Consider the following 21,449-nt stretch of genomic DNA (forward strand, 5'->3'; position numbering starts at 1 on the left):
AAAGGTTTGCACCTAAGTTACTAAAGGTGATAAACATAGAAAATTAAATTAAATATTTCTAAAGTTTTTAAATCATTTTAGCTACATAGAATAAGGGAAATTGGATATTGATGCAGCAAAAAAAAACAGGATATTGAACTTCAAATCGAAAGTGTATGCTAAATCCTGTAATGGAAGCTCTTGGTATTCGGCAGGTAAAAAGATCCAACGCGTATTGTAATAAATCCAAGGAAGCTGGTAACAATCCAATATATACATATTTCCACAGTTTTTCTTTATTTTTTTTATTTGTTTTTTTTTTTTTACATAGGCATCACCACATTATCAAGGCCAAGAGGCCACTCAAGGATAAGGGTTAAAGAGTGCACAGTAGAAATTGGACAATATAGTAATCATTAGTAATGAAAATTTGGTAAATTTGATAACTTATATGGAACGGCTCATCAAGAACTTATTTACGTTAGACTTGAAGACAACCATATTGTAGTCAGCCGGAAAGCAGGAAAACGGAAGACAATTCCACAGGCGTGCAGTTCTAAGAAAGAAGCTTTGTTCATGGAATCTACGTTTAGGTTTAGGTACAGATAAAGAGTGGGGAGAATTATTGATAGTGTTTACAGCTAGACGAGTGTTTCTTGTGAAAGTTTGGTGAGGGGGGACCATAGATTGAAGCTCAGACGAACACTTTCCATGAAAATAACGATACATCAGAGACAAACTCGCAACATCTCTTCTGTGAGACAAAGGTTGCAAGGAAGAGAAAAGGACATCTCCTACGAGGCTACGAAGTCTATTTTGAACTCTATATTGGATATCCGGCAAATTTTTGATTATATCAATCTGGTAAAAATTTTTTTCATATATCAGTTTCAAAATTCAGTTCAAGTTTTCAATCAATTTGTGAATAAAAACAAAAAGATATCTGTAAACAGACAAATAAAGTTAAAATTAAATGAAAATGAAAATAATTAAATAAAAGAATTGCTTATCAAACCAAAGGAAAATAGTCCATAAAAATCAGATGCAGTTTAGTTTTTGTTGTCCAGATTATATTTGTAAGTCAGCACAAGTCAAAATGTCATAATGTTATAATATTACTAAAATCGAAAAATTTAAATTCTATCTTCTAAAAATAAGGAAGTGGTAGAAGAATTTAACTTGAAGAGAGTGGGGGGGGGGAGAAAAAGAAAAAGAAAATAAAGGGAGCGTCTAACTTATTAAGCTTGAATATGAAAAGTCTAGACAGGATTTGACACGATTCAAAAGATGGGTCAAGGTTCATGCTAAGAGTTAAAAAGCAGAAAAGAAAAGAAAAAGAAAGAAAAAGCCTACTAATGTTAAAAAAGAAAAAGCCTAGTAATGTTAAAAAAAAGAAAGAAAGGGGAAAAAAATAAAAATAAAAGACCAACTTCTGTTTGCCTGCTTCGAACATATAATGCTGAAATTTATAATTGTAATATATAAAGTAAAATCCAGCGTATATACGTAATGATAATAATAATTGAAATCTAAGATTTCGATTAATCTGAAAATATTGCATATTAATAAGGTGTATTAACATGAAAAGATATAATAATAATAATAATAATAATAATAATAATAATAATATTAGTAGCCTTAATAAAATAAAAATAATAATAATATTATTACTAATAATCATAACAATAATAATAGTAGCATTAATAATAACAAAAATAATAATGATTATTTTCATAATAATATAATATTAATGTAAAAACGATGATAATAATATTAATGAAAATGATGATAATAATATTAATGACAATATAATTAATAATAATAATAATAATAATAATAATAATCATTACAATAAGTATTTTATCTGTATAATAGTACCACCACTACCAATGCTACCATTAAAACAATAATAAAATAATAACAATGATAATAATAAAATATAATAGTATTAATAATAATGGTAAAAAACAATAACGATAATAATGATAGTAATATTAACGATAATATAATTAATAATAATAAAAATAGCAATAATAAGTCATGACGATAAGGATGTCTGTATAATACTAATGCCACCACTAAAACAATCATAAAATAATTATAATATATATATATACACATATATGCATATGCACACACACACACACACACACACACACATATATATATATATATATATATATATATATATATATATATATATATATATATATATATATATAAAACAGTAGCAGTAATAGTAGTAATAATAATGGTTAAAAAAAAAATATTGATTGCCAACAAGTACCAGAGATGACTCATTTTGAGTATTATGAGATTTTGCATTTTCAAATATGTATATAGTGGGGAAATATTTTTCAACAGGAAACTATATGATCTACTTACGAGTATGAAAATTTAGCTTTATAATGGTATTGATTAGTGGGTGTTAAAACAGTGTTAATACAGTATTCACGCTAATTCCTAGAAGTGAAATTAGCGTTTAGGGATTTAAATTATAATATGTGAAAGCGTGCATGGTGAGTTACTAAACAGTATGAAATAGGAGGACATTAGTATATAGGCTGAAAGGAATGTAGTATATTAGGTGAATAGTAGTGGGTGTTTTATTTTTCAAACGGTAAATGTTTAAGGATAATCTATGTTATTTTAAGTTGGCTGTATTTAGAATTTTCTTGTGTTTACATCTAGAAACTAACTCATTTTTGGCATTTATTACAGGTTTAGGGAAAGTTATAATATTAACTGCTTTGAAGATACAAAGATTACAAAATTTAGTTCCTGGAGTGTATGATCTAGCTTTTTTCAGTATAATCCATTTGATTGAAGAGGGAATCTTCCTGTTCTCTAGACTATTAATTAATGGGGTTTGTATTACTGTACACATAGATTCGAAAAAGTTGTCAAAAAACTAATATACAACAAATAAATGTTATTAAAGGCAAGATAAGTTACTTTTCTACCTAACTGGATATATTTTTGTGTTTTTATTCAATGTAACATGTTTATTCAGCTCGAAAAACATAGTGTTTACTGTTTACCGATGTATTGGAAAATTCAAGATGGCGCCTGACTCTCTTTAACACGGTAAGTTTGGGAAACGGTGTTATAAATAAAAAAAAACTAGACAAAATACTATTAAAAATCCACCGAATATATGTCAACCTATGTCACGGTAACATATATTGAGCGAGTTTTTAACAGTATTTTGTCTAATTTTTTTTATTTATAACACTTTTTCCCAAACTTACCGTGTTAAAGAGAGAGTCAGGCGCCAGCTTGAATTTTCCAATACATTGGTAAACACTGTATGCTTTTCGAGCTGAATAAACATGTTATATTGAATAAAAACACGAAAAATATATCCAGTTTGGTAGAAAAGTAACTTATCTTGCCTTTGATAATATTTATTTGTTATATATTTGCTTTTTGACAACTTTTTCGAATCTATGTGCACAGTAATACAAACCCAATTAATGTAGTTAAAGATGTACTATTATTGTTTTGTGTTCTTTCATTTTTGAAGGAATGCATGTGGTTTTAAATTCTTACTTGTAAGTTTGAGGTTGTACCAATATGTGAATGTTTTTAATGTATTTTCATTGTTTAATGGCTTATTCAACTCAGGGTCGGTAATTGTTATGTTGGGAAACCATGTTTATTGAAATTCTGAAGATATGCAAGGCGAAAGCTGGCTAGTATCCTGTGGGTTTATATTAGGAATAATATTATTAGAATTGCTGTTTTGGTTGTTGCTGATGTTATTAGAATCTTGGCTGCCTATATCTGTGTCAAGGGTATTTTGATTAGACTCATTATTTGTTCTGTAGATTTGGTTGCTCCCATGTGTCGGCAATTGTGTTACCATGCAAGAGAACAACAACCTTAGTAATAGAGTAGCCTTACATCGATCTAACATCAAAATCGCAGAAAATAGAAACCTGCCTGTGTCACAGCACATACACACATGCAGTGGAGGAAAATTCGGGATAATGCCCATTTTCTAAACTGACAACTACTTCTACTTACTAACACAAGAAAAAAACTTCATAACAAAGTTCAACCCCAGATTGAACATATCCCAATAACAACACACATAAATAGGCAAAACACAAAATACATTTACGCGCACGCATGCTTAGGCAAATATGCACCCTCACACACAAATCAAGACAAGCACAATAAAGCAGGCGCACACATTCACGGGCACGCATATCCATATCCAATATAATACAGGTTCCCTAAACTAAACAAACGATTAGAAACAAAATACACTACTCTGCCCACATTTAATAAAAGAAAATCTTTCTAGACTAAGACAACATTAACCAACTTAGTTAAGTTTCGTCTCAGAATACCCCAGATAATTGCTGATAATTGAAACCATTATTTTAATTTATCTGATCTTATAAAGCCATTTTTTTCCACGTCGTTGCTTAGTAACAGTGACAGATTAACAGGCCATGAAAATTCTACTGTGGGTAAGTTGATAGCATTTTTTTTTTTTTTTTGCCTGCTGTGGTGCATAGGTTCAAACTCCACACATAAATTTTTTAATTCTTTTTTCATTAACTGCAAAGAATTTTATAAGACTTGAAAATTTACATGTTTTTTTTTTTTTTTATTTGCATGACGTGGTTCAAACCCGTATGTAAATTTCTTAATGTTTTTTTTTGTGAACTGTTTTTTGTTCTTTATAAGATTGGAAAATTTACATATGTGGGTATATTTTAAAATAATTGTAATTTTTGCAATATAAAACTGGAATATTACAGTACTTTAATTAAACTTTATAATTGATTATAGAAAAAAAATTGTAAACTAAGCAACGATGTTTTCATTGAAATAAAACAAGTACACTTGAATTTCACTCAAGTCACTTAAAATAATAAAACTTTAAATAAAACTTTTTTTTTTAACTAAGTTTGCTTTAAACTAAGTGTTTAGTATAAAATGATTATTTTCTTTAATCAAAAATTCACAGGCAGTAATACCTGAAGCAATTACAGTACAAACATAACTTATGTTTTTATATTAAAAAAAAAGTTTGTAAATTTAACACCTCTCTTCCCCCCCCTCCCCGGCTGCCTACTGTTGTTTCGATCCTCCTCCTACCCTACCCGATACTATCACTTTTATTTTAATCCCTCTCTCCACGCTGGCTGAACTGTTGTTTGACCCCCCCCCCACACACACACACACCTCTCCACACCCGGGCAACGCCAGGTACTCCCGCTAGTTAGTATTATAAATAGAATATGTCCGTTTTCTTGAATTTAATTTACATTAAATTTAATTATCAAAATTACCTGTCATAAAGTTAAACCTAAGATGTGCATTTTTTATAATTATTTGAAGATAAAATTCGTTCAAATTATTAAATAATCTAAAAAGATTAAAAAAAAAATAAAAACATCAATTTCTATCTCACATAGAGTTCACAAACCAAATTCTCTGGCCTTCTCATGTGCAAACATGAGTCGTTTATCAGCAGTATCATGGGTGAAAAATAGAAACTTACATGGAATTTTGTAGATGTTTAGCAAGAATTACTTCATTGCAGTCAAGAGATTAAACGTGTAGATTTTCAGTAGAAATCATTTCTAACCTAGATAACCTTTAATCATTTATTGTAGATAAATTTTTATTAGTTTTCGTCTGCTGAAACTTTTTTTTTTCACTTTTTGGAAACAACGCTAATAAAGCAGTGTACACATTTGGGTAAGTATCAAGTAAATTATTTTGAAAACTGTAATCGCAAAACTCATGAGAAATTCTTAGCTTAAATTTTCCAATTCCTGTTTAAGTGTTGCATCAAATCTATTAATTTAATTGTGTAATTCTTCTAGTTCTAACGTCATCCATTTTTTTTTTTGTTGTTTATGAAATCATTGACATTTTTATATTCCTAATCTTCACTGTATTTAAGCTGACGTTTAAAGGCTGGAAGTCTTCGCTTGGCAGTGTCTTTGCCGCATTCTCGGGATTTTTATCTCTGACTACATCCCAAACGCCACAATCCACACACAATGTAAACTTCCTAGACTTGAGGAAATAATTTTTATCAGGGAGCTCAAATGGTTTAGGCACACACTTTGTCATCTACCAACTGAGCTGATTCACAAGGTAATAGCATCAACATCACTATCGGGATGATGCAAGAACAATGGTCAACTGATGACATGGTTTGCAATGGTAAAAGGTGACTCGGAAGCTATGACCGGCTCTCGCGTTTTCCGTGTGTGATGATGGAATTGCGAATGAGTTAAGTATGCCACGGAGTCAGCAGTGGACAGACTTGAATGGACTGCCTTAACTCATGAAGCAGCTCAACCTACCCCAGGTGAATATCTTCACAAGTACAAGTATTTAAAATATTGAATTTTGAACAAACATATAAATTTCATTCCACTAGGATAAAAGAGAAAATCGGTTATCAACTGAAAACAAACTCTTGTTAACAAGGAAAATTAAAATGTTTGAGCGAAAAATATTGTTGGGATAATTAATCAGAATCAGAAAAATTAGAACTTCTTGTTTTTTTTTGTTTTGTTTTTTTTTTACAATGTGGTCACCACTTATCAAGGCCCGGAAGCCACTCAGGAATAAGGGTTATTGTAAGTACAGTACGTTAGTGTGGAGATTTAATATAGTGTCTACTTAAGGGGGCGGTTCATCAGGAATTTGTTTACGTTGGACTTGAAGACATCCAGGTTGTAGTCTGGTGGGAAGCAGGCAGACGGAACAGAGTTCCACAGGCGTGCAGTTCTAAGAAAGGAGCTTTGTTCATGGAATCTATGTCTTGACTTCGGTATAGATAAAGAGTGGGAAAAGTTTTTGACAGTGGATTCAGCTAGACGAGTGTTTTTCGTAAAAGATTGGCGAGGTGGGACCAGACGAGCACCTGCCATGGAAATAACAATAAAACAAAGATAGGCTTGCAACGTCTCATCTGTGGGAGAGAGGAATGCAGGGAAGAGAAAAGGGCATCCCCCACTAAGCCATGAAGTCTATTTTGTACTCTGTCAAGGCAGGATAGGCTGTTTTTAGCAGCTCCTGCCCAGATATGGAAGCAGTATTCCATCTTTGGACATACTTGGAGTATTGGAATCGTCTATTTTCCAATGTCCAAAACGAGTCTTTTAATTTAATTATAATTTTTTTTGTTTAAAACTTAATTTTTTATTACTAATGCTAATGATAAATATTTATTGATTTTAAACTACCAGTAAAACTAAAATCTATAGATCAACTCCCACAAGCGTATTTTTTTTACGTTAGCAAAATATATATACATATTACATGGGTTTTTATGGTAATCTGAAAATAAGTCATAAAAAACAACTCTATAGAAAAATGTTTAGAAATTTAAAAAAAAGCAGAGTCAGTATTCGTATGTATTAGTCCACCATTTGTTAATCAGTTAAAAACTGATAAAAAAAAGTTTCAGAATTCAAAACAACATTTCGTGACACATTCATTGTTTTTTCATGTTTCTGTTAAATATATTTTAAAACATAAATAACACAAAATATAAGGTATTTTTGAAGGCTTACAATGCGGGAATGTACAGTCGTTATAAGCAGATAAATAAATAAATAAATGAATAATAAATAATTCAATAATTTTTTATATATATATATATATATTTTTTTTATAAATATTATTTTTTTATTTTATTTATATTTATTTATTTATCTACCTGAATTTTTTTCCAACTGTGGATGATACTTATTCCAAAGGTCCTTTCCGGTAATAACCCATCATCAGTGGAGAAACAAATCCTCTCTCTACTGGAAAAGACCTTTGGAATAAGTACTATCCACAGTTGGAAAAAAAATTCAGGTAGATAAATAAATAAATATCAATAAAAAAATAAATAATATATAAAAAAAATTTATTGGATTATTTATCATTCATATCTTATATCGCAACAAAGCCACTATTCACCCATGCATGGGATATTGTTGCCACATCTGGGTTGATTCATCAACCGCTAGTCTCTTCCTCTTGCACAAGATCTTAAAAAAAGAGTTCTTAATCTAATAGGTCCCGCCCTGTTTATCAAACTCCAGTTTCTGTCCCATCATCACTATGTTCCTCCCTTCATGCCTATTTTGTATGTACTTTCAATGGAATGTGCTTCGACAAATTTGCTGTTTTTGTGCTCCCCCCACCCACTCAATGTAACCCCCCACCCCCACCCCCACCCCCGATCAACCTGGTTAGCAGCAAAATCCAAATTCCTTGATGTTAAAAATTTCTGGATGCCAGAAAGATTTCTACTCAAATAGATTCTTTCCCCAAACTGCTTGCTTGTGGAATTCCTTCCCTACTCTCTATTTTCTTAGCTGTACTAACATGCAGAAATATAATGTGAACAGGCATCTTACTACACTAATTCCCACATAGGTTTATTGGTTGGTTGGTTGGTTTGTTTTTGTTTTACGGCATATCAACCCCTTTCGGGTTATTTAATGCCGAATCCAAAGATTTTGAAGAAAATTTTTTTTAATAGAGTATATTTGTTGTTTTCAAGTCGGTTTCTATTTAACCCATAGTTGGGACCCTAACAGGTACTACCACTCCGGGTCAAAGTGGACCTGGGAGCAATGGTAATTAAAGGGTGGCTCCACACTCCCCAAAGCCCACAAGCTGGGGCCTCACCATTGGATATAGTTTAAGGTCATATCCAGGACCCCCATTGAGGGACTTTTACCCTCTGCAGGGGGGCAGTCGGCATATTCTAATGCCTCACCGACAGGGCCCCCACATAGGATTCCCCTATTAATCTGGCCTCTAACTCATAATAGCGTCTTATGTCCCAGTTGCAATATGCCTTGTTTGGATGAATATAAGAAAAGAAAAGAAAAATAAATAAATTTAAAAGTAAATCTTGCACTGATTTTTTTTTTTTTTTTTTCAGCGTTTTCGTTCTAAAAAAAATTATTTGAAGAAGATTTGACTCTAACCTGCATCTCTCCATGAAATCACATTAATAAAAGAAAAAGAAAGAAAGAAAGAAAGAAAGAAACATGAACACAATTAACCAGAATCCACAGAAAACTTTGTTATCTCCTGGCAAACCACCAATCATCAATATTTACTGCGGCAATACTGATGACCATAACGCTGATAAAAAATGCAAAGATTTTGAGGACCTAAAAAGAGCTTTGTGCCAGTGCATCAACCCAGAGATGTACACTATCTACCATCTAAAACAAAATCAATTGATAAACGATCCATGGATCAACAACACTAAACTGCTTGTCATTTCCTCATGCTGCAGGGGTTTGCATCAACAAGACAACATTTTTTCTGAGAGTGTGCTCAGTTACCTCAGGACTGGTGGGAAAGTCCTGTGCTTTGCACCAGGGCTGATTGAAGACCAGCAGATAAAGAAAATGTGTTGCAAATTTAGAACTGTGTCGATGGACTACGCAGGGCAGAAGCTGCATGTAGCCACAGAGAAATGGAATGAATATGGGGGAATGATGGTGGAAAACTCTGCATCATCTGTCTTGGCATATTGTTGCGATGAACCCGGAACTCCACTGATTGTACGAATTGATTGTCCACCTTCAAAGACGCAACACACCTCAGGCCTTGTGATCATATCTCATGTGTGTATAACTTGAAATTTTTCATACAATTTTAAATTGACTAATGAAAATGTTTAGCTCTTTAAATTCAGATAAATTACATGTTCTGATTATATTTGCAAAACAAAATAAATCTTGTTTCTGATTTTTTAGATGAGGATTAATAATTTGTATTATGCGGAATAATTTGAAGTACTGTTCTTATTACAGTTTAAAATGTTTTGAGATAAGGAATGATTGTTCATATTATTTGGATTCTCCCGACTATTCTTCTCATCTTGAGTAAGCTCCGACCTTCTTCAGGGGTATATTGTTGAAGTTGAGAATCTTTCTGTTGAGGTTAGATAAACATCAAAAAAACATAATACGTGGAGAAATTGAAAAGTCATGAATGACTGACCACATATGGAGAGACAAATGAAAACTATCTGCCCTTAAGGGATAAAGTAAAAATTATAGACAGTGAAGAGCGGGAGAGATTAAGCCGACTCAAAGAAACAGAGCATATACTCCATGATAATCAACTACTAAACAGACCTAGTATAGAATTTAACACCATATAGGAGCCATTAACTATAAATAATAGATAATGTATATATAAATAGTAATAAAGTAGTTTTAAAAAAATGATAATTTCAAATATTAGAAGTGGCTAGTTCTAAATCGTATTTTTAAATAATTACTTATGCAGCCTTTTTTTGTTAAATATGGAATTTCAAACATTCAGAGGGGGATAACTCATATTTTCTAAGAAAAATTTGTGTTATCTACCTTGATCTGCTCTTTTGATTTAGCATAAAAATTAGGTTTTAATTATTTTTTTCTTTTTATCTTATGCCAGTTATTAAGATAGTAAATATATCAAAAATCTATATAATTATAAAACTCAAATGACCTTGTAACAGGTGTTGTACCCCTGTTGTATAGCACGGGTTCATATTGGGGATCATATATCGAGAGATGACGGGGACATATAACGGGTAAATGTAATACGGGATTGACGATGATGAGAGAGACATTTATAACAGAGTGAGAGAGAGAATTCATTGTTGAATGAATGTGTATTACTGTTCTTCTACATCAGACTGGTGAATCATTACTTATGATGGAGGAGGGGACACATTACTTGGAAGGGTTTTATACAAAGTTCATTATAGATGGTGATAGACAAAACACATTACCTTCAATTGTTGAATGACGACATGAAGTCAACCAGTTACAAAAGCACAGAGATGTTCTTTATTTCATTTGACCGGTCAAAATGATGATGACGTCAGGAATTCACATTGGTTCTACATGGTTAATGTTCTTTCCTTCGCTTCAAAGGACCCTGACTCCAACTCTCTTTCTGACTAGCAGACTCAACTGTTCTGCTTCCTCTGCTTGACTGTCGACGCCCCGATCTCTAAAAACTAGCTCCTATATTGAGAATTTTCTTTTTGCTATGACGTCACTTCTGCAAACAAAAAATTCTCAACTAACCTATTTTTTTACAATATTTTTAATTTGTATTGTTCATTCTTTTCAGCTGACCTTTTTAATTCAGTTTTCATAAAAGAATGAACAATCAAATTCTTTTTACAATACAAACAATATCTAACTATTTTATATGGAATTTAGCAATGGCTAAATTCTAACATTCCAATTTCTGAATCTATTTCTGAACCGGCAGGTGCTCGTCTGAACTCCAATCTCTGGTCCCCCCTCGCCAATCTTTCACGAAAAACACCCGTCTAGCCGAATCCACTGTGAAAAATTTCCCCCACTCTTTATCTGTTCCTTAATCAAAACGTGGATTCCATGAACAAAGCTTCTTTCTTAGAACTGCACGCCTGTGGAACTCTGTTCCGTCTGCCTGCTTCCCACCGGACTACAACTTGGATGTCTTCAAGTCCAATGTTAACAAATTCCTAATGAACCGCCCCCTTAAGTAAACACTTCATCAAATCTCCACACTAATGTAATGTACTTGCAATAGCCCTTGTCCCTGAGTGGCTTCTGGGCCTTGATAAGTGGTGATCACTGTGTAAAAAAAACAAAAAAAAACAAACTTGCTTACAAGGTTTGAGTCTCGGCTTATCCTAATCTCATTTTCCACTTATCTAATGTTCTTCTTTTTTACAGGAAAAGGGGACAGCCTTTTCTTGTAACAGCCCAACATCCGGTTTACGACTTCCAGATGCACATGCGTCACGACAAAAAAACATTGTTTTACTGTGTACGTTTTCAGTATCCCAATTGTTTTTTTTTTTTCGCATTTAAATTATCCAAATAAACAATTGTTAATACTTTCTGCATTTTGTTTTACATCGTTCATTTCCGTATTACGTTTAAGTTATTTGAACGCAATTTACTTACAAATAAATCTACTTTAACCCGTTGACAACCATAAGAGCATTTTACAATGATGATTTACCGACCGCCTTCATTTTTTTTTTTTTTAATTTATTCTCCATTTTTTAATACACTTTTCTTAAAAAACAGTCATATATTTTCTTCTACACCACCAACATAAACCCGGAAAATATGTTTTTTTTAATATGCGTTACAAATAAATAATCAATGTGACAATAAAATGTATTGTTTTACTGTGTATGTTTTCAGCGTCCCAATTGTTTTTGTTTTTTTTTTGCGTTTAAATTAAAAGATATATCAAAATTTGAATTTAACTTCAAATATTAGGGTATTTGTTCAGTGCACATTTACCTATAAGTATGGCAAACTACTTATAATTCAATGGCTGTAAGTTTTTTTTTTTTCAAAAATAAACAATTATAGACAGAACGACTCATAGAAATCTATCTTTATTCTTTTTTCATTTTAATATACTTTCATAGAAATGTTTCTGTTATGTCACAAAAACTATTTTCTTTATGTCACAAGTGTCACGCTCATACATTAATTCCATAGCTAATATAACATACTGACCCAGTGGGTCACGGGTAGTCTAGTATTAATATAAAAATTAAAAATAGCATCTCTTTTATAAAAAGTAAGCATATTTATTTATGAGAATAAAACGTGTTTTTAATAACAAATAATTGGTTTTGTCAGTAATTTTTTAGTTTTGTAAATTACGATTATTTAATGAATTTAATTAAATTTTAGGCTGTTATTTTTATTATAAATATTTTAGAAATAGAATTAATAGGTGAAGTGTTGAAATCAAAGTTTGCCGAATACTGTTAAATGTTCCTGCAAAAAAAAATGTTTTTTTATCTTGCAATGTTCTTGGCTCATGAAAAAATGACAATCCATTTTCTTCTCTCCTGTTCCGACATTCGTAGAAAATCAATATTTCTTTCTTCCCACTGACATCTGAATTAACCGTACATGCAAACGACTCCAAGTCAAAAAAGAATGTCCTCGCCAATGAAAGAAATACCGGCTTTTTATATGCTCAAATTTGACCGCATCTTAATTTGCGTATGTCACCTTTTCGTTTCCTATCGGTCAGATTTCAAGTTCAAGTGTCAGTGACTTTTTTATGCACATGTCACCCTTGGATGCATGTTTCCATGACCATTGTCACACCCCTTCCTGATCTCCTGATCATGCAAGCAGCATCCCAGCAGTGGTCGTCTTTGAGTGCTGCTTCGCAATTGTGGGTTTTTATCAAAATCGTGGGCTTCATTAGAATCGTGCACTTCTTTTAATACTATCTCATGACCATCTTCCGACTCTGTTTTGTCATCAGACTTTCTCACCCACTCTCCGAAGGTGTTATGCTGTCAGAATCTTCTTTTATCGAGAGTACACTGTATCGGGGGTGCAGGCCCTTCACATATCGGGGTATCCCATCCACCAAGATGGACTGTGAACTAACTATTTTGGTTACTCAACCCTAACCAAATCTCATGGTACAATGACTCTCTGGTGTCTTCACCCACACATAGTCTCCAATTTAGTAGGGACTATGCTAGGGGCCTGCTACTGGTGGCATAACATCGATTCTTTTCATCCGGACCTCGTACTGGTAAATAGCATTGGCTGGTGAGGTCAAAGATGACTTGTCTTTTGGAGTCAGGTTGTACCAGTAAACTGCCTCTAGTATGGAGCAATGCATTGTAGTTGTGATCCATTTTACAGTGCAATGGCATCGCTCTTCTTTGCCATTCCCGACTGGGGCATATACACAGCAAAATCTCAAGTTCATGTCCTGAATTCTTTGCTGCAGAAAGCTGTATCATTTTCTGTCAGTAGTTTGAGAGATGGACCACGTTCACAAAAGACCACTTTCAGTTGGCAAATTATAGTTGTCGAGTCCTGCCGTGCTAACTGCTTCCACACTAGAAATGGTGAGGGGCACAATCCGTGATAGGAAATGATAAGCCCTGTAGTGTGTAATGCCCATTCCCACCTCCAGTTATCCTTTCTCCCAGTGAACTGGCGCTGGATCTGTAGATTGGCAGTTGAACATGTTCATATTGCCAATCTGACTACTGCTTTTGTCGCTACAAGGCAAACCTTTTGGGTGAAGTAAGCGATGCATCACACATCTGGATGTACACTGTTTCTGTGAATGGCTATGATCAAAGCCACATTTAGCTCAGTAACATGCACTAGACCAATCGGTGGCTTGGGTCCTACATCCTTCTTCATGGCATTGAACCATTGTTGAGGTACACACATCAATTGATCAGCAATGTTGTCAATTGATGCAACCAATGCCACATCTACTGAGAGCTCATATTCCTTCAATTTTTTGAGAGCATTGGCAACTTTGGTGTGAATTTGTGCTTTTCCACTGAGAGTGTCTGACACCCAGTTGTGTGCACATGCAGAGTTTGTCTTTATGTTCAACACCTTGGTCTGCCACTGAAGCGACAAATTAATTCCCTTCAACATGGCATGGCATCCAATTCAGCCAGATTAATATGCTGTGCATCGTTCTCAGGTCACAGCCAACAAGGATCCTTCGCCACAGTTCCATTTCTTTCCAATGCTACTCCGGCTGTTAGCACATTGGCATTGACTCATACATTCAGTTCCCGGCTATCCACACACCAGTCCCAGCACACATGTGCCATCTCCAAGCTATTCTAGATCCTTGCTTTCTAGCTCATATCGAACTAAATGTTTCCTGGCTTAAGATGCATGCACAACATCTTCATTAATAAAGATATTGTCGATGTAAGCCAATGTCACATGGTCCACAGCTTTCTCCTGTGATAGCACCCTGCTAACGATAATTTTCATAATGAAGAAAGCCACATTCAAGCCAAACCTCAAATGTGTTAGACAGTATCTATTTCCATTGACTTCTACTGTCTGGTATTGCCATAGTGTCTTGTGGACTTGTACTTGGAGATACATTTTCCAGAGGTCAAGTAGTGACACATTTACCTCTTTTTGGCGCCACTCACACATCTTTGCAGTGCAAACGTCTGGATTTGCCATGAATGCATCTACATGATGGTCCATCACTAACCACACCTTCACCTTATTCCACTGCATCATGGCCATCAATGGAATTAATCTCTTGAGAGGTCCGAGTCTTTCTTCCAGGTATGGCACAAGCCAACCCTTGTTTATCCATGCTCGGAGTTCTTGATCATAATCTGATCAAAGTTCCACAGCCCCTCGATATTCTGGCACTCTATTTGCACAGGCCTTCAGGTGGGCAGTTATTTCCATACTGCAATCCATGCTTGTTTCCGATGATCAAACATACCATTAAAGTCCGGTTCACTGATGGAGATAGCTGCACATGTAGAGACTTTCCCAATGCCAATCTGGATTGCACCTGTAGCCCCAACAGTGATGCCTCCCAATGCTTTTATTGCATTGATTCCTAACAGTAGGAACAGCAGATTTACCATTAGATGGATAGCTGCAGCTACATGATGGCTTTGGTCCCTGGTTGATGTCAGCACCCTTGTTTAGGATCTCAATCTTTAGTGCCTGCTGGAGTTCGATGGAAATGGCATTAGTAAACTCCATGACAATAACCTGTTTGGTAAGTTTTTCTAGTCTGACTCTCTCAAAACCAGTCAGTTCAACCAATCGTCTGATATTGTTCGCATAAACATCCACTTGCTCTCCAGCCCCTTTCACTATGGTTAATTTCTTAGTTTGTGAACCCGCCATCCGTGAATGCTTCCTTTAATCGAGTTTCTATCTGTTTGACATCCAATTGGTCACTTTTGCTTGTCTCTAAGTAGAGAGTCAATGCATCCTCCTCCAGCTATAATGACAATAGGTTTGTCACATCATCTATCTTTTGATTTTGCTGCTAGTCAAAGGGTCAGATATATTTTTTGTTGAGGAAGTACAAGTGCAGTTAGTTCATCAAAGCAAATTCTATGGAAGTACTTATGCAACAAGCACAGAGATACAACAGGGGTTGAAGTTTAGCAGACAGTGTGAGACGTATTATGTCAGAAATTCTTTTTTGTATTCTGTCCAAAAGGGAGAAGCTCGTGATTATTGCAATATCCCAGATGTGGCAACAATACTCCATGCATTTCTTGCCAATATTCTAATCAATTTACATGTTGGACAGTAAACTATAGAAACATTTCCAAATGACATGTTGTTGCCTTTGTAACTATTACATGATTGAAATCTATTTCTTGTAATCTCTTGTGTATGTGCTATTATGTCCAGAGTTGCATAGTAGTGACATCAACAGCACAGTGTCCACTTTTCCTCATCTCCGTCCAGACAGTTTGGTTGACAGTGTGGACCTATTGGATTGGAGATTTTATTTTGAACTCTGCCTTATCAGATAACATTATTGGTCACCATAGGTGATGCATCAGCCACTGGTCTCACTTAATAAAGAGAGACTAGTAGTTGATGTATTGGTTCGTATGTGGCAACAATATTCCATACATAGGAGAATGGTGGCCTTGTAAAGATATAAGATAGTGTCTAGTGGGAATATTTTCCTTGTGCAGTAGAGGGAGTCCACTTTCTTTGCAGTGGTCTTAGCAATGTCGTCTATATATTTGTTCCAATTTATGTTACCTATGAATGTTAAGCCCCAAGGAGTTTGAATGATGAACTCTCAGCTTGAATATCACAGGATTATGTTGTTGGAGGAAAATAGAACTAGCTCTGTTGACATCCATATCATAATAGCTTTTTTATATTAACATGAGAAGTAATTTCTTCAGATTATTTGATTGAAATTGTACCATTTTTTTTTACAGGCCCTTCTTGCAAAAGATCCCGCTGAATTGATTTGTGATTCGCAAACTTTCACAGCCCTCAAATCTTCCAATGCAGCTCGGTTTAATGTTCTCACTGACCTTTTGTCAACTCATCTGGGAGTTGACTGTAGTGTACAGTTCACGCCTCTTGTCCTGACACCAGCTATCTTGCTGTCACAAAGGCTGGTATGTTTACAATTTTTCGATGAATTTGCTTTTCATAAAACTTATGGTGAACACAGTGACTTGAATCTGGACAATTCAAAGGGTTGTTTGTTTTTCTTTTATTACAGTTGGATTTTTTAGTTTTAGTCTGACTATGCAGTCTGCTTGTTTTTTTTATTATTTTCTTTTTAACAGTTTGTAATAAACATTCAATTCTATTTGCTATCTTGACAATCAGTTTCCATAAAAAATTCTATGTAAATATTTATTTACAAAGTATCTGAACAGAAAATTTGAAATTCAATTAACAATATTTTATAATTTAAAAATAATCTTTTTAGAAATGACAAATTTTTCTAGACCGAGGCAAAATTTTTAAAATTAAAAACGAAAATGTTTGTCCCAATCTGAAATGCGCTCTAGAGAGCTAGATTTTCTCCACATTAGAAACCAACATTTTAGCTAACTCTGCCCTTGTGGGGAGACAAGTGAAATAAATAAAGACTCTTTTCCCATTGAAGAATCCCCCTCCCCCTCAGCAAATTAGTTATGTAATAATAGTGTATATTCTATTTTTTTCTTTTTTTTTTTTTTGACATTTTTGTAAGATTGAATTTAGTTAACATTATTTGATTATTAATATTTTTAAGTGTGTGCATGTGTGTGGGGGTGGGTGAGTGGGTGAGGGTGGATGTCTTTTTTCATCTTACATTTACTTTATTTCCACAAAAGACTGATTAATGATATTCATTGTCAATTGAACATTGCAAACTCTCTCCCCATCTTTCAAAATTTTAATATTTTGAGAATTCTGTAAATATTCATCTGAAACTGTTAACTTTTGTTTATGAGCTTGTCTATAAAATATTTAGTAAAAAAACTATTTGAAGAGACCATTTGTATTCAATTAACAATATTTGATAATTTAAGTCAGATCTTTTTGGACAAAAAGGACGCTCTTATTTGCAAGCTTTTTTTTATATATATATATATATATAATACTTCAAAATGTATAAATAATGATTCATTTATTTGTTTTTATTTATTTGTATTTATTTGTTTGTATTTGATTTTTGTTTTAAATATTATTAAATCTAATCTTTGGATAATAGGTGTCTCGCTTCAATTCAATATTTTAACAAAAGATTAGCACAAGACTAAAGCCATGTAAAAACTAGTTATGAAGATCGAGAGACATGTTCCTGATGGTAGTTGGCTAGTGGATCTTTATCTTTAGCATTCTACAAAGGTATGAGTTGATAAAGGTAGGTTTGCATTCGTCTGATGGTGGTTTTTGTTGTTCTCCATGTTTCTGCTCCATATTGTAGGACTGATTTGATGTTGGAACTGGACATGTGGATTTTGGTGCGAGATGTGATGAGGTTGGATCACCAGATGTTCTTGAGGGCTATGAACGATGCTCTTGCCTTTCCAATGTGGGTCTTAACATCTGCATCTGCTTCTCCCTGCTGGTTAATCACACTCCCAATGTATGTGAAGGTCTCGACCTCTTCTAGGTTGTTGTTGCCCAACTTCACTTTGCTGGAGGTGTTTATGTGTGTGTGTGTGTGTGTACATTTAAATACAGTTAATGAAGGGACAGTAGTATACATAAATACTTTTACAACACAAAGGACGAATAACACTTATTTGGGATTTCAACATCTGGCCAATCGGGAACATATCTGGTCCATCGTTGGTTCTTATCTTGACGGAAATCCATCCATCCATCTACAGCCGTTGAGCCCCTGGAGGGGCATAGGTCATCTACTACTTTGTAGATGCTTTTGTAGTAACCGAGTTCTTTTTTTTTTTTACAGGGTGAGGGTGCTGGCCCCCATGCCCAACCTCCCACAATACAGAACCTAGCCTTCCCAAATGGTCACCCATCTGGTACTGGCCAGGCTCAACACTGCTTAACTCCAGTGATCTGGTGAGAACCTGTGTGTCAATGTGATTGTGCCGTATACAATCTTGACGGAAAGTTGCAATGAAAATTTTCTCTTAGAACAACAGTGCCTCAGGTTTTATTTTCTGCAATTTTTTATTCTAGAGTGTTTTTTTCTCTTTTGAAAGTTGCAATGCTGGTCCTAGATTCTTACTATCACATTTGATAGGCATTGGATCCCTTGCTCCCCTGGGTACTTTGAGCCATCATGATCAGTCAGCTCCCGAACTCTATGTCTGTCTCCTTCAAGCTCTAAACACAAAATAATTTCTACGTATTTCAAAAAGACCATCCCCCCCCTCTAAATGACAGTCATTAGTATACATATATAATCACCTGATGTTTTTGCATGTCATTATTTCTAAGTTGTCAACTAAATTGTTATGATAACATTCCTGGTAACTATTAAATGTAAATGAATGTCTAAATATTTTAATTATTCTAAAACATATTTAAGCTGACAAAACTTTTTGGCTTGAATAATCATAATAATTATTCATCAACACATAATCCAGCCTTGCCTAGTCAATATCTAACACCATGAGAGCTTCTGGAAGAAGCATACAGAAACATGTAATCTTAAAAATGGAACAATCCTCAACATAGTAGGTAAGAATAAAGGAGTCTTCGACATGCGTGCGCAGTGTGACGATGTATTGAAGTGAAATCTGGACAGAGAAAACAGGAACAATTCTCACTACATCAAATTAAGATTCAAATTGATATAAAATACAGGGTAAAATGATAAACTTTTGTCCTAAAGAAAACAATTACAGCTTTATTTTAAAACTTTTATTGAAAAAATCAATTCTGTGGTAGAGCAGACATTTATTCAATGTAGCCGCCTTCAGCCTCAATCACTGCCTCAATATGGGTCCAAAACTGAGAGCATGCCTTTTCCAAAAGCACTGGTGGGAGCTTGGCAGATTGCAGTGATCAGGTTGGCTTTGGTGTTATGGGAGGTCATGCTGATGATGTTCTCGACATATGACCAAACAAAGTAGTCTAGCGGGTTTAGGCCGGGGGAGGAGGAGATCCAGCAAGAAAAAGGTACAAAGTTGTAGTGCTCCTTCTGAAGCCAAGCCTGGGTCTCTTTGGACTTGTGGGCCAGTGTCAAGTCCTAGTGCCACACCCAGGGTCTGCCAGCGGCCACCTGATTGCACCAGGAGATCACCACACTCTTCAGCACATCCAGGTATACTTTAACGTTGACTTTCAAGCCGACTTCAAAGATGTGAGGTGGCATGACATGGCCCTCACTTGAAACCACACCAAAGACCATAACTGTGGCCAGAAACTTTGTTTTCATCACCCTAGGCATGCATTTTGAGGGTTCTGCCAATGGTCCTGTTGATAGAGAGCATGAGTTGTACAGCGACACATATCCGATCTTGCTCATTGAACATTGTGTCACTTTCAGACATAATAAAAGGCTTCTGTTACTCTTGGGATTTGTACACAACTGGCCAACTAGTAAATGGTCTGCAACAAAAAAAGAAAACCAGTTTTCATCAAATGGAAAAGGAATCATGTCATCTTTTCTAGGGTGACAATTTTAAGGTTTCACCCTGTAAAATATATAGAGATTTACATATTTTTTTTCTGTAGAATAATTATTTAGATAGTTATAAGATTTGAATTAAACCGTGATTGGGAGGGAGGGTATGGAGAGATAATTCTTCTAAGCAATAGTTCTATTTATAAAACAAGACATGAAAATATTTATTAAATTTCAGAAATTGAAAGAGGATCTTCTGCAGTCAGTGTATCCTAAACTTCAAGATGGTTGCCTGCTGCAAGGGGCTGAAGTATCTTTGCTCCTTGTGGATTCAGAAAAAGAACTGACTACGTCTGCAACCGAAAAAGTTCTTCCGATATTGACAAATACAAACCACTTTCAGCTACAATACTTTCAACCCAATATTTACTGGAACAACCTCCAAACCAAAGTTCTTGGCCAGACAATGTTGTATGTCGATGTTGTTCCTACAACAATGCCTCTGCTTGATCCGTAAGTAAAATTCTCTTGTGGTAGGGCAGGGGATTTGTACAAATTTCAGATTTTATCATTTTTGGAGATATGCCTGACATGTTTTTTGATCTTATGTGATACTAATTTGATTAGTTCAATAATCTTTTTTAATGATTCTGTCAGTCGGTTATTGAAGTTTAAGTTTTAAATAACAGTTATAAGCATCTGTTATGCTTATATTTAAAATGCATTTTCATTGTTGAGCTCAAAATAGTATTTTTAAATATGACCATACATTTCTGTCTAATACTCTGCCTGCCCATTACTTGGTTTATCAAGCTTAATTTTGAAATAGTATTTTCATTGCTAAATTCCCAGATTAAACTGCTGCATTGAAAAGATATTCTTGTTTTTATTTGAAAGCAATTCAAATGATAATTGAGGGGAACATAAAATCTTTTTTTTTTCTTCCTTTTGATTTTTTATTTGTTTTTGTTTTTTTGTGTTTTTTTTTCTTGCCTTTCTTTTTTTCCTATTTTTTTTTTTTTTCCTTTTAACTTCTCCATTATTTTTTTTCCATTCTAATAAAATCTAATTTCATGAAAAATATATCTTTAAATCTGGAG

General features: G+C 34.2%; 1 protein-coding gene across 8 annotated transcripts in view; it reads left to right on the forward strand.

The window, feature by feature from the left end:
* LOC145286132 (biotin--protein ligase-like) overlaps positions 1–21,449 on the forward strand; it is a 69,588-nt gene that overhangs the window by 16,252 nt on the left and 31,887 nt on the right. For 5 of the 8 annotated variants that reach the window (XM_080134842.1, XM_080134843.1, XM_080134840.1 and 2 more), the window contains 3 exons: positions 8,906–9,602; positions 16,739–16,924; positions 20,588–20,862. In XM_080134842.1, coding sequence (XP_079990968.1) covers positions 9,015–9,602; positions 16,739–16,924; positions 20,588–20,862 — 1,049 coding nt within the window. In that variant the 5' untranslated portion in view covers positions 8,906–9,014. Of the gene's footprint in view, positions 1–5,660; positions 5,701–5,913; positions 6,323–8,905; positions 9,603–11,705; positions 11,800–16,738; positions 16,925–20,587; positions 20,863–21,449 lie in introns of those variants that run through there. The other 3 variants (XM_080134844.1, XM_080134846.1, XM_080134847.1) reach the window with 3 other exon arrangements.

Source organism: Euprymna scolopes, chromosome 10, assembly GCF_053919585.1.
Source record: "Euprymna scolopes isolate OS-2025 chromosome 10, ASM5391958v1, whole genome shotgun sequence".
Taxonomy (NCBI): Eukaryota; Metazoa; Mollusca; class Cephalopoda; order Sepiida; family Sepiolidae; genus Euprymna; species Euprymna scolopes.